Source organism: Capricornis sumatraensis, chromosome 5 (assembly GCF_032405125.1).
Source record: "Capricornis sumatraensis isolate serow.1 chromosome 5, serow.2, whole genome shotgun sequence".
Lineage (NCBI taxonomy): Eukaryota > Metazoa > Chordata > Mammalia > Artiodactyla > Bovidae > Capricornis > Capricornis sumatraensis.
In genome coordinates, this window is record NC_091073.1 from 51724199 (window position 1) to 51738921 (window position 14723).

At 45.7% G+C, this 14723-nt stretch overlaps 1 protein-coding gene across 4 annotated transcripts in view; it reads right to left on the reverse strand.

Annotated features, from left to right (window-relative positions):
* ATXN7L1 (ataxin 7 like 1) overlaps positions 1-14723 on the reverse strand; it is a 255392-nt gene that overhangs the window by 130454 nt on the left and 110215 nt on the right. Inside the window, exon 4 of one of the 4 annotated variants that reach the window (XM_068972932.1) lies at positions 4808-5277. The exons of the other annotated variants lie outside the window; for them this stretch is intronic. Coding sequence (XP_068829033.1) covers positions 5195-5277 — 83 coding nt within the window. The 3' untranslated portion in view covers positions 4808-5194. Of the gene's footprint in view, positions 1-4807; positions 5278-14723 lie in introns of those variants that run through there. 4 annotated transcript variants of the gene reach the window in all.

Here is a 14723-nt window from a genome sequence, read left to right on the forward strand (position 1 = left end):
GGGGTCGCAAAGAGTCGGACACAACCGAGCAACTAAGCACAGCACAACCCATGATGAAAAGCAAAGAACTAGATCATTGACTACAGAAATAAAAGGAGGGAAACAAGAAAGATCAGGAGGTCTTCAGCAGCCAGAACCCATAAAATCTCCACCAATCGATCTTCTTTTCCTTCTCGATTTTGACAGAACTGCCAGGCAACTCCAGGTGCCTTTCCAGCTGGAATTACGGTATTCTTCTTTGTGAGAAAGTAAGACATATTTTATTACAAGCCAAAGTCAAATTCCTTAAAGACTATAGGTAATGTGAACCCCAAGCAGACTCATCAAATGAAAACCTTGTTCTGTAAAATAACATACAAACACGCAAACCTGCACAAAACAAACAGGCAAACATCCTCTGGACACCAGGTGGAAGAAAAGAATCTCTCCAGCCCCCAGGCACCCCCCCCCCACCCCAACATCTATCCTATCCCTATCCCAATCACAGCTCCTCCCTCCTTCCAAAGCAGCCACTCTCTTGACTTAAGTGTTTGTTTCCATGTGTTTATTTATGGTTTTATCACCCTAGTGTGTATTCTTAGACACTGTCACTTAGTTTTACCCATTTTTTAGACGTCTTATATGCTGCTTTTAAGTGACCACTTCCTTCCATCTATTTCCCTCATCATTTATCTGTTGAAAACTTGGGCCATCTAATCTGCAGTTTCCTACCATCTGGGTTTTGCCCTTGGTGCATGCCAACACACCCAAGTGCATGATTTCTTAATGCAAATAACTTCCCATTAAAAAAAAGCAACTGGTACACAAGCCATGTTTTTAAGGAGGGCACAAACCACCATAATCGCTTTCTCAGGAGTATGAGGGCAAAGGGAGCTCTCACAATAGAGGTAATGAGGCAGGGTGAAAAAAAAATGTGATCTGGGGGGAACTCTCTGTGGAACTAGTGATTTATGAAGTTTTTTTTGCAATTGGAAGTGACCGGGGAATGTTTCTCTTTAATGTTTTCCACTATAGTTTGCTTTAGTAGGAAACATATTTGCAACGGGGTCTGGCATCACGTTATGCTCCAGGGTCCAGGGTTGTATCCCATTAGGTTTTACCAGAGACGACTGCATAATAGGAATCTGGATGTAGTAAAAACCTAAGGAATCTAAACCACTAACCAGACTCACCAAATGTAATAAATATAAATGATAGATGAAAGGAAGATAGAGCTGGCCATTTACTTACAGTTTGGAGCAATAAAAGCAAGCTTTAAATTTTTTTCTTTTCTCTCATCTTAGCAGGCAGTCCCATGAACATACTTATTAGCATTTTCAAAAGGCTTTATCAAATATTGACTTAATAAAGAAGTGTATCCACTTAACGGTGACCTCCAGACACCCCCATTAAGTTCAGAACCCTAAATTATATGCTCCAGAGCTATAGTACCCACACAATCGAGAAAAAAAATGAATGGGGTCATACATGGAGAGGGGAGGATTTTTAACGCTTAAAATTAAATATGTATGGGGACTGTTTTGATTTGCACAGGAAAAAAAAGCTCCCAAACTGATGGATATAATAAAAAATTAAAAAGTCAAGGCACTCTTAAAATACACACACTACTATAGATAAAATAGATAACCAACAAGGACCCACGATACAGTACAGGGAATTAAACTCAATGTCTTATAATAATCTGTAACAGAAGAGAATATAAAAATAAAAAGAATATATCTATATATGTGTGTGTATAACTGAATCACTTTACTATATACCTGAAACTAACACAACATTGTAAATTGACTATACTTCAACAATTTTTTTTTTTAAGACAAGAGATAACAATAATAACAAAAAAAGTCAAAGTACTCTTCAAACCCAGTTGGCCTTTGAAACTTCACAGACAGCGTTGGTTGTAAAGCCACAAAAGGGGCCTAAATAACAGTGGGCGTGGGTGGGGTGGGGGTTGACAAAAGAAATTAGGCAGAGGACTTAACTGATCCCATTCTGGTTCTATATTCTCCATGCTTCCTCTGGTTCTTTTAGGGACTGTATTTGTGAAAGAAATCAGGAATGTGTATCCTTCTTCCTGCCAACAGTGCAGAGAAGGAGCCAGAGGGTGGCGGGGGGGTGGGAGGAGATAATCAGGAGCAGGACTTAGCGTAGATTTGACAGCCAGGTTGATTTCTTTCCCGGGCTCAGGAGTTTTTAAAATCTGCTTGCAAGATTGATTTTTACTCTTAGCATACAGAGGGTAAAGTGATTTCCAACCCTGGTTTTTACAACCCTCTAGGGTATTTCCAATGATTACAATGTGTGTCTTTAAAATTCCCCAAACTAAATTAATCTGAATTCACTGAAAAGGCAAATATGATTCAAAAACTTTTTTTGCTTAGTTATTGTCTAGTTTACCTTTCTAAAGTGTTTGATACTCCTTGGAATTCTTTCCTGCTGGGGCTCTGTGACAGTGTTACTCAGATGTTTCAGGTCTAACTGCTTGCCTTCCTGGCTGGCTTCTGCTTCTCTTCCAGGCCTCATCTCTGGATCACTAGGAATTCCACAGAGTTCTTTCCTGAACCCTTTTCTTGGCCCTGCCCCATTCCTACCCCAGCCTCACCCCAAAAGTCCTTCATGAACTCCTCAAGATTTCTAATTCCAGCCTCTAAGAGCTATTTGCTGTATGAAACACCCACCATGGGAAATTCCTCAAGGGCAGCCAGGCTGGGGCTCAGCAGCGATGCTCAAAGATAGAGGAGATCTTGGAAAAGGGGTTAAATCTATCATGACTTCTGGGTTTCTATTAACTCACTTCTAAGGCTGGGTTGGGCTCAACCTAAGCATGTTACATGCATTATGGCATTTAATCTTCACACCACCTCTCCAAGGAAGCATGATTATAGCTATCCTCTACACTTGAGATCTAAGCTAGGCGACAGCAGGCCCTAGATGAAGCAGCTGGGCTGTGAGCCATCACACTCGTCTGTCTGAAGCACTGGCGATCTTATCCTTTATTTCTGGACAAACAGACTGGCTGGATCAGGGCCTGGCCGGAAGGTGAGCCCAAGCCCTACCACGATGCAGAAACAGCCAATCAAAAGGACGGGAACTCAGCTAGGGGGTGTGTGTGTGTGTGTTTTACAGTGACTTACTCTGCATGGATGGTTGTGGTAGAAAGTGAGGTGTCATCACAGGGACAGAAAAATGCACACAGGAATGAACAATTGCTGTCAGAGCTCACACCACTGGTCCCTGCCTACACATACAGCCCTATTCTGACCATAAGACAGGGAGTAAAAAGTGAAACAACCCTTGAAACTGAAACCAGATTATCCATGGCAATTTATTAAATACCAGTGTTTTCTAGGCCTTATTAAAGTTAAGTGTTTAGCGTATTTTCTTATCCTCTGACGTTCACTTCTTCACTTGTCAGCACCTGCTGGCAGCAGCTGGAGTAATCTGGCCAGCTCTGCTGTATATGCGAACCAATTTGATTTCCCCCCAAAAGATTAAAAATCAGTAGAGTGATTTACAAATAAGGCATGTCACTGAAAGCACCCACAATAAGAAAGGGTTGAGGAGGACACGCCCTCAGGTCATCACTGACTTCCTTCTACTCAGAGTAAATGATTCTTTCCCCCCTCATTCTTCTTGCCTGCTCTACTGTATGTGATATTCTGGGCAATCAAAAGACTTCTCCTACTTTTTGAAAAATTCTCTCCTCTTTTGGCTTCCAGCATACTGTCCTTCCGCCAGGTTCCCTTCTTGGTTCGTGTATTGGTTCTATAACTGATAATCTGTTCACCCATCTATCCATCCATCCATCCATCCATCTTACAGATGTTTAATGACCCAATATACCATGCATGAGCAAAATGACAGGGCATCTTTATGCCTGGTTTTACAGTTGAAAATGTTTTTATATTATTTTACTAATTTCTTGCTACAACCATGTGAAGTAGCTGTTAGTACCTCCACTTTAGAGGAAGAAACAGGCTCTGAAAGGATCTGGGATTTATTCATACCAGCATAGCCAGCAGGTGGCAGAGTCTGGACATGAATTCAGGTTTTTCTTGCCAGTAATTCATAATGGTACTCTCTTACATAGTGACTGGTCAAGTAGAATTTCTAAACTAGTCTCATTATTCCTAATGAAATGTCATGATACCGATTCAATGCCTTGTTATTAAAACTGTGATAGGCTCTGGGGAATTCAAAGTCTGGGTTCCTACTCTCACAGAGCCTGTGGCCCTGTTATTATTTAGTTGCTAAGTCGTGTCCAACTCTTCTGCAACTCCATGGACTGCAGCCTGCCAGGCTCCCCTGTCCATGGGATTTCCCGGGCAAGAATACTGGAGTGGGTTGCCATTTCCTTCTCCATGGGATCTTCTCGATCCAGGGATCATACCAGTGTCTCCTGCATTGGCAGGTGGATTCTTTACCACTGAGCCACCAGGGAAGCCCATTGTGGCCTAGGAGGGGGGACATGAATTATAAGTTCACACCACAAACGTCGTTTTTAAGGTATGAGGGAGAGTGGACCAAGTTACGACAATCAGGAAGTCTTCTAAGAGGAGGTAATCATTAAAGTGCATTCTGAAGGATGAGTCAGTTTCAGGAAGAGGGGATGAAAGAAAATCATACACAGAGAAGGAAAAGCATGTGCAAGGGCCCCCTGGCAGGAATACCCAGTGTGCTGAGATTTTGAAGGCCAGTTTGACTGGCACAGAGAGACTGAAAAGAAGCCCGGCACAGGATGTAGTTCAGACCACACAAGACTTTGTAGCCATGATAATGGTTTTACTTTTAGCTTCAGAGCAATGGGAAGACACAAGGCAGGAGAATGATATGATTAACTTTTCTGGTTCTCACTTCTGTGTGCAGAATGAATTGCAGAGGAACAAGAGTGGAAGCAGGGAAAAACAGCTGGCGGGCTTTTGCAGTTGTCCAGGCGAGAGGTGATGATAGCTTGGACCAGGGTGGTGGTGGTGGTGGACATGGAGAGAGGAATCCCATGGGTGCCCCCTGTTCTGCTCCAGCCCATTTTCTCCCTAAACCCTGCCACCAGAATGTGCTCACGAATTTGCAGTACATGGAAGCTTGTCCACACTTTGGGGCTCGGCGGGAGTCTCCTCTTCCAGGAAGCCTTCTCCAGGCAATGCCAGTTCTCTGAGATCTTTCAGGAGTTGAGTCTATCTTCTGTACCATTCATTCACATCTGCTTCTTCTCTATGGCTTGGATGTCCTCTGGTCCATTCCTGAAGATGCCTTCATTTCTCTTGTCTTGCTTTCTCCCTTTAGAAAGTAAATGCTTTGTTGGCATTTGCTGAATGGTATCAACAGGGCTCCTTTGGAAATTACATTTGTAAATGATTATTCATGCCAATTGCCTTTTTTTCCCCCTAAATTAAACACTGGTTACTTTAAATCTGTCTTTGTGATCTCGTTCTATCAAAATGTATGTCCCCATTTTTCTATTCTTTCCTTTCAACTCTTTTCCATATATTTCCTAGTAGAAAGCAGCTTCGGGGGAATGAAGTAGGGGCGGGGGGCAGGAGTGTAATTAAACAGGGGCTATCTGACCAGAATTCCTATACCTTTTAATGGGGTATTTGATTAATTCTTTCCACAGGCACCATTATTCATGCCTTGATGGAATCTCATTTTATAGCCCTTAATACATGGACCCAATTTATCCACATCACATTGTATTCTAATACTTGTCATCCAAGTTATTAGCTATCTCCTTCTCAGTGTAAAATCATCAGCAAGTTTGATTAGCTTATTCCCTGGGGATGATGGGGGAGATAAGAAGAGACATAGTACAATATGACCACCAACGGTTTGGCATCCTCAAGAGCAGACAGCTAAGCGGAATCCACTTACGGAGCGGGGGTGGCTGCGTAAGCATCTGTCCTCGCCCTCATGGGAAATTATCTGTGTGGTACCCAGGAGCCACAGCCACAAAGGGCTGGCCACTGTCACGCCTGGTGGTACTGAGCCATTATCCTGAGTGGTTTTTTCCCCCTCCTGCTACATAACACCCCCTGCCTCCCAAACATCATTGCTGAGAGGCACAGCTCGGAAGCTCCTCTTTATTCCAGAACACCACTGCAGCCTGAGACACCTGTTCTTCCCCTTCTGGGGGCCTGGTGGGCAGACAGTCTACAAGGAGACACACCAGGCTGTGTATCGTTCTCTCATCAGTACAGAGCTGGTTCTAAGCAGCCAGCCCCTCCTAACTCTTCTCTGGAACCAAGCCTGAGCCTTGGGACTCAGAGGTGGCTTCATTCCTTTCTAAGCGAGAGAGAAGGGGCCTGCGTGGCACCTACAGGACAGTGGGATCAAAGCCCACAGAGCGTTTCGAATGCCTCTTCCCCCCGCCCCCAACCTGTCCTCAACTCAGTCAGGCAAAACCCCCAGAGCCAGCTCTCGGGTCCTTTGGAAAGCTCCCACCGCCTTTCAGCAAAGGCCCTTTAGCAATCACCCTGGTGTTCTCCTGACCCAGCAAGAGGAGGATGAATGGGGCTTTCTCTTTGTGGTGGCACTCCTTCAGGAGGTGGAGCCTCGCCACCTCCTTTCACATGTGGGCTGGGCGTCGTGACTCGTTCCTAAAGGACAGAATCAAGCAGGGGTGACTGACAGTGACTCGCTTCTGAGATGAGCTCATCAATGGCATTTTGACTCCCCTTCCTGGTCCTCAGGTTGTTGGTTCTGAGGGCAGTGAGCCTCTGCACGGTCAGCAGCCCGAGGGGGAGGCCTAAGGTGCTGAGAGTGAGGGACCAAGGCCTCTGGCCAACAGCCAGGTGACTGAACCACCTGGGAAGTGGGTCTGCTCACACCCCCAAGCCCTCAGACGACAGCAGTTCTGAATGACAGCCTGGTGGCAACCTCATGAGAGACTCTGAGCCAGAACCACCCAATTAAGCCACTTCCACATCTTGACCATAAATATTGTTTGTTTTATGATGCTAAATGTTGGGCTCATTTGTTATGCAGCAATAGGCCACTAAACGCTCTCACTACCTCAAGCTCAAGGGAGGCCTTGGTCCCCTCCCTTCCTTCAGTTGCCCTCTCAGGTTCCATCTCGATGTTCTCTGAATTTAGGGAGTCTGGTGTCTCTCTGGTGCCTCTACAGGGCCATCCCTGGCCTTTACTGTGTGTCCTCACGGTCTCAAAGGCTCTTTCCTCACAAAAGGGGGATCCTAGGGAGGAGCCCCCGCCAAGCCTGGGTTTGGAATTCTAGCTCCTGGCCTGCCATCCAAAGTGACATCTGGAACTAGAAGAATGACTCTCTGCAGAGACCAGCCTTCCTCAGGCCATGAAACTCCCTCTTGTTTCTGAACCCGGTGGGGCTTAATGACTTCACTCAGGCTGACAGGCAGCAGGAAAAGACTTTGCAAAATAACATGTTCCCTTATGTATCATAGGCACCTCTCCTGTGCCCTTTCTGCTCAACTGCAGCTTCTGCAAAAGGTCACATCGCATTTCAACTTTACAGTTAAGCGCATCTGACACTAAGTGTGGATTCCAGAACTGGATGGAGATGCAATGTGGCTTAAACGTTGCAAGGTGCACCTCTCTACCCCCACCCTGGCTGGCTGTGTCCTGTTACAGCCATGAAGGAGGAGGCAATTCAATTCTTGCTTCTCTCATAATTGTACAAGGGACAGAATATAGTTTTTGATTAAAAAAAAAAATTCAGGCAGCTCTTCTATCTGATCAAATCCTATCAATTTTATATCTCAGTTCTACAGGGCAAGGTCAAACAGTCATAAATATCAATCTTTTGGAAGACTTGGAAAAGTGGTGTATGCATGCTAAGTCGCTTCAGTTGTGTCCGACTCTTTGTGACTCCATGGACTGTAGCTTGCCAGGCTCCTCTGTCCATGGGATTCTCTAGGCAAGAATACTGGAGTGGGTTGCCGTGCCCTCCTCCATAGGATCTTCCCAACCCAAGGATCAAACCCATGTGTCTTATGTCTCCTCATCGGCAGGAGCACCACCGGAAAAGTAGAATGGCCCTCAAAGCAGTGGTTCTCAAAGTACAGCCTCTTGGGCAACAGCGTTAGCATCACCTGCGGGCTTGGTGGAAATACAAGATCTCGGGCCCCACCTCAGATCCACTGAGTCAAAAAGCTCTGGGGGTGGAGCCCAGGCACCTGTGTTTTAACAACCCCCTCTCACCCCCCCCGAGTGTACAATTCTGATGGCTAAAGGCTGAATATCAGTGATTTAAAGGATTAAATATCTCAATCATTCATTCATTCATTCATAACAGACTGATTCAGTGCCTACTATTTGCCAGATACTCTGAGCCATGAAATTAAAAGATGCTTACTCCTTGGAAGAAAAGTCATGACCAACCTAGATAGCATATTCAAAAGCAGAGACATTACTTTGCCAACAAAGATCCGTCTAGTCAAGGCTATGGTTTTTCCAGTGGTCATGTATGGATGTGAGAGTTGGACTGTGAAGAAAGCTGAGCGACAAAGAATTGATGCTTTTGAACTGTGGTGTTGGAGAAGACTCTTGAGAGTCCCTTGGACTGCAAGGAGATCCAACCAGTCCATTCTGAAGATCAACCCTGGGATTTCTTTGGAAGGAATGATGCTAAACCTGAAACTCCAGTACTTTGGCCACCTCACGCGAAGAGTTGACTCATTGGAAAAGACCCTGATGCTGGGAGGGATTGGGGGCAGGAGGAGAAGGGGACGACCGAAGATGAGATGGCTGGATGGCATCACGGACTCGATAGACGTGAGTCTGAGTGAACTCTGGGAGTTGGTGATGGACAGGGAGGCCTGGCGTGCTGCGATTCACAGGGTGGCAAAGAGTCGGACAGGACTGAGAGACTGAACTGAACTGAACTGAACTGAGGTAACAAAGAGGAGTTAGAAAGCACTCATTCCTCAAGGAGTTTGCAGCCCTCCCTTCCCTGTCTTTGTGACATAGCTTGAGAAGAGAGCAGAACTCAAAGACACTGATTCAAGGAATGGAAACCACTCTTTACATGTAACGAGCCTTTTCAATGGACAGGAGGCACACCAAAATTGTTTTTTCCCCCCCAGGAATGATCATCTCAAAATAGGAACTTTTCTAAAGTAAGTAAATGTGTGGGTTTAATATATCATGTACAGCTGGCTCAGCCTTTTTTAGCTTAAAAAAAAAAAAAAAAGATTCTATGATTTCACCATGAATGAAATGCAGGATTACCTTAAAGATTCACTTAGTTTTGTGCCTGTCTTTTAATGAGAAAGCTATTCTGTTCTATCATCTTCCATGAAATCACACTTCCTTCCCTTTTTCTGTAAGTGTAAGATGCCTTACTCAGCCTTAGAGCTAAGATGTATCTATTGTGCTTCCAACATTTGTTAATTCATTTGTTCCTCCCCAACCTTATCAAGTAGCTGCAGCAAACACACAGTCTGTAGATGAAGAACAGAAGCTGGAAGAGGCAGGAAAAGGAACCCAGACCCATCTTTTAACCCCATGAGAATCACAGTGTGCTGTAGTCTAAGCCCCACGGGGTTCTAGAAGACAGCTAGTATGAACCACTGGCTAAAACTCAATTGGCTGGTCCAGGGCAGGCCTTGTGCTTATACCAAGGGGCTGACTGTTGCTGGTCTGCCAAACAGCTTTGATTTCTTCTGTGGAAGAAAGTTTAAATGTTACAGTTCATGCTAGTTTCTCCTTCAGAACCCTGGATACTGAGAAGCTGGCCATAAACTCCTTCTGGTTACCAGCATCAGTGGCCTGTGTGAGAATCTGTTCCACACCGAGCAGCTCCAGCTTTGAGAAGATGCTCCACATCTGCTCCTGTCTCAGGCTGCTTCAGCGATGCTCAAGGATTCAGTGAAACACTATTGGGGCAGGTATCCTCCCTGTGGTTAGGGATGAACTTGAGTTAATCCAGCCAAGCCTGGGCTCAGATACTCTGGCTCCTGCAGGGATGAAGGGTGTAGCCACAGAAGAAATCAAAGCTGTCTGGCACGACCAGCAACACAGTCAGCCCCTTGATACAAGCACAAGGCCTTTCCTGGCCAGCCAAGTTCACTCACCACACTGGCCCAGCCTTCATCTACTGGGTGTCACAGCTCACCCATGAGGCACCCAGAGGCATCAGGAGACGTTTTCTGCCTATTGTATTCTTGGGAATAACCTGGTGACTTTAGTTTCATGCAACTGAGAAAACTTAAAGTCCAAGTGAGCTGTCTAGAAAACTATGTGGGTATCTTTCAAGTCACATACAGAGCATGCATCTCAAGGTGAACCCCAATGCATCCTCCATTCCCACTGGCTTTCTTTAATCAAGGCTTTTTAGAACGTCAAGCCCAACCCTTAGTTCTAATTCAGGGGTGCCTGTTGGCTTCTGCTGAGACACTGATTTGATTAGTGGCATTCAGTGGAACTACAGACATGAGATGTTGAGCTTACAAATGTGTGATTTATTTCAGGATTCTGAAATGAGGAACACATCTATTGATGGCATACTGGAGGCTGAGAGATTCTGAGAAAGCATTTCATGCATATAAACGGCGCATGCAGGGGAAAAACAATGTGCTTATGGTCACAACCCGGAAGCTGGGGACCACCCCACTGTGTTCTCCACCCTCACAGAGTGCTGGCTCTGCAGGAAACCGCTGGGATTAGATGATCCTGCGTTTGGACACCCATCTGCCACCTCATTTATCTACCTGTGACAGGGACAGTGCTGGAAGAGAATCAAAAGATGACAAATTGCTTCTGGTTTTAAAGGAGCTGTTCAGGCTGGGTGTACGCCCAGGGGGAACCAGGTTTCATGCCAGCAGCCATCACTTCAACCCGTTATGAGGCCACATCTTGGCAAACACCAACCGGCAGATGACTGCTGTCTCCTTTCACCAGTGGATTTAAAGACACTTGCTCTGAACACCTGAAATCTAGTCATTCTGAAGATGTGTGCGGCACAGAGCAGACCTGCCCACACGCTGCTGGGAGGCAGGATGGCAGACATTAGACAAGAGTTCCAGATGAGAGGGTTTTTTTCCCTCATGTTGAGGCAGACAGATAACAGGGGAATGATTTTGCAGGATTCCAGAGCAGAGATACAGTATCAGCAAATGACAGGGAAAGACTGACGCATATAAGATAAGGAGATAAAAATTTCTGGGATAGTGGCCACTGGAATTTGCTTTTGTGGATACAGACCCCTCCTACCCCCACCCCTACCAAGCTTCCACCTTCCCTGGGAGCAGGGAAGAGGTGCATTGGGGTTTCAAGACCTGAGCAAAACGAGTCCTCCACCATCCGCTCAGCATATAGCCAGTGGTCCAGCCAAGGGGGGACATCGTTCTGGCTGTGACCTTTCTTCCTCTGTTCTAGCAGATGCTTCCTCTCGGAGAATGACCACATAATTCATGGTTGACATACTCAGTTCTCTGGAGGTGAACATTCCTCAACCCATCTAGTTTGTGTTTCTTCTCTACCATTCGCAAGGCTGGAGAAGTGCCTCGCTATGCTTATGTATTCAGACCTTAGGTGCCCTGATAGTCCTCCTGACAGTCTTTGAGACAGGTACTAATGTTACTTGCATTCTGTAGATGGGGAAACTAAGACACGGTGAGACTGAGGCGTCAGCTGAAGGTCACCAAGCTGGTCAGTGGCAGAGCCACAGTCATGCCCATACAGCTTGGCTGCAGGGTCTGGCGGTTTCTAACCCCTCCCTGCATCTCCAACACAACCAGCCTTCAAATACAGCAGCTGAACCCCACATGGGGACTGGTTAGATAAGGCCTCTGGAGTTCAGTGTGTGCCAGAAGCAGGAGCACAGAGCCTGCAGTGTGAAAAGATAGAGGCTCATCTCCAACCCCCTGACTGCTTTCAAAATCCAGGCCAGACGTCCGAACATCTATTTTGTGTTTGTTTGTTTGTTTTGAACATTCCACCACACTGCCCCAGACGCTTCACACTTCTCTATGTTCTCCTTCTTTAGGCAAGCATCTGCCTCATTCCCACACACCTCCTGCCTCTGGCAATCCTCCTACCAGTGACTGATACCCTCTGCCTTACCCCATTATGCATTTCAGCTAAAAACTCCTATTTTCTACATGGCAGCGAGGTGTATTTATAGCATGACTCACATGCCAAGATGTTCTCAAGATTATCATCTTGAATAATAATCCTGGTGCATAGTCACCATGCCCATTTCACAGATGGGCAAGGAGAGGTGGGAGGTCACAGCAAGGTTCCCAAGGAGTCCTAAACTCCCAGGTCTCTTAAGCCACTTACGTATCATCCTCTCTCCAGACTGCTTCCTCCCATCTTCCTGTTTAACAAACTTATCGAAGGCCAGGAGATGAGAGAGGCCCTCAGGATCAAGTTGTACTGTATCTGTGTCTGCACTCCGGTTCCCAGAATACTAACAAGCAATTCTGAGGTCCAGTGGCAGGAACATCAATGCTCAGATTTTTGCCAAAACCCATTCTTATTAGTAGGTTTACATGCATGAAACACGTATGTGGAGTTTTTGGTTTGTACAATTCTCTATCACCCGATACAACTAATCAGAATGCTGAGTGGATTTATTTGCATGCAGATCACAACTAACTAACTGCCTTCAATGTCTGCTGAAATGACCGTGACTTTGTTCTGAAGGAATCTTCAGGCCAAGAAATGAAAAGGCATATCATAACCTATAGGCAGGCTGAATAACATTTCTTCAGAGTCAACACTGTTAAGATTGTTTTTCAAATAGTTATTAGAGAAAGCTCAGATCTCAAGTGAGAGAGATATAAGAGAGTCAGAAGATGTGTTCATTGCCTGGAGCTGGGAATTAGAAATACAAAGACTGTCAGGTTCATAAAAGGTGGATTTGTCTCCAATTGGAGACATATTATTTGGTGGCCTCTGTGTATTTTTCTCACCAGGGTCTCTGTTCATGGCAAATGCACTGAGGTGAGATATGTGATGTTAGGAAAGTTGCTAAACTTCTTTGAGCTTCCAAACCTGGGAAGCCAGCTCCCACCAGTCCACCTTCCTGAGCTGTTACTCAAATCAAAATTAACACAGTAGGAGAGGGTGCTTCGTAAATGGCAAGATGCTGTAGCTGTTTCTAAAGATACATGATCACCCTCAAAAGGCGGTAGTGAGAGCAGAAGCCTCTCATCTCTGTTTTCAAAGGAATCACCTTCTAGAGATACTGCTGAGAAGTGGCATTTGGGAATGTGCCTGCGGAAGACAGACTCTGTCAGAGGATTCAGAAGCAGGCAAGAGCGCACCATTTCACTCGTTCACCATCTCTGCTCATGTTCGCCCTTGAGTCCTTATCCAGTGCAATACTTGGAGTACTTATAAGGACCCAGTGGAGACTCACACACATGAAACACACCAAAGGACGCCAATCTAAAGATTTCAGTTCCTCCAATGCCGAAAGTTTGTCCACAGGAAAGAAACTGGGGGGATTTCTGGGAGCCCAAGTCTAGGGTAACCAGCTGACTTGGACTTGAACTTCTGGGTCAAGCTGGTCAGTGGACCTGAGCATCGTATTTCAAAATACATTTTGCCTCCTCCCAGCTGGCAGGGAACACAGCATCGGAACTAAGGGAGGTCTGGAGGAAGGCATACGTGTCTCTGTGTTCCTAAAGAGTTTATCACTAGAGATTTATAACCTGGGCATTCCCCCGTCTCCTTTTGCTCCTATTAGTTTCAATTTCCCTAGCTGACACCATCAGGAATCCAACAGAATCACACCCCTTCTATTTTCCCTGCGTCAGATTATCACCTCTAAGATAGCTCCCTGATCCCTGTTGGTGGCTTCCTGCCACTAGCTAAATCTTCTACCTAACAGCTCGAGGCATCCAGTGCAAAACTGCAGCCTTCAGCAGGACTGGGGCCTGGAGCTGCTGGGCGTGCCCTGTGTGACATTCACCAGGAACACACGTGTGCCGCAGAACTGCAGTCCGACTCGAGCACTGACCAGTGGACACAGCAGGGAAATGGCATTTGGGGCCCCTGAGGAGATGTGATCGGTGGGGATTTCCCCTTTAAAAACTTATAGCAAAAGCCTGCCTGAGACCATTCAATATTCATAAGTGGAAAGCAGAGATGGCGTTTCTGTTCCGCCAAGAGCAATAGCTATTTATCACAGCAAATGACTGAAATAGTTGTACGTACAATGTTTTACTCAGTGCTGTAAATTACGGTATACAGAAGATTAAACTTAAGCCTAATGCTACCCTTGAGCTTCAACAGCTGAGTCCTATAAATGGATACCCGTTAAAAAGAGAGAATCTTTTTCCTGGTTATGTATCTCTATTAAAAGCTAGTCTTAGACATAAATTACCAGGAAGCCTGCCCCTGGCCCCAGGCAGGCTCTTCCTCAGGGCACTGACTCACAGAATCACACCTAAATGACACAAGGACAAGCCTGAGAGCATGTGCTGTGCTGACCTCCAGAGGGATGGAGTTAAGAGGGACTTTACACGGGCCTGAAAGAACTCTGGGCCAGGGCAGGGGTAGGCAGGGCTCTGCAGGGCCTTAAGGTGATCTTTATGATTAAAATGATCCTGAATCCTACCACTTCACAGAAAATGCTTCTGAAATCTCCTGTTCTGTGAAGTATCATGGAACACAGGCCTGGAGCCGAAGCCCCCTTTTACTAACTACATTTCATTCTCCAAGTACTCACTCCTCAAAGTGTGGTCCGTGGACCAAAAGCATCAGCATCACCTGGGAGCATGTTAGAAACACAAATTTGAATC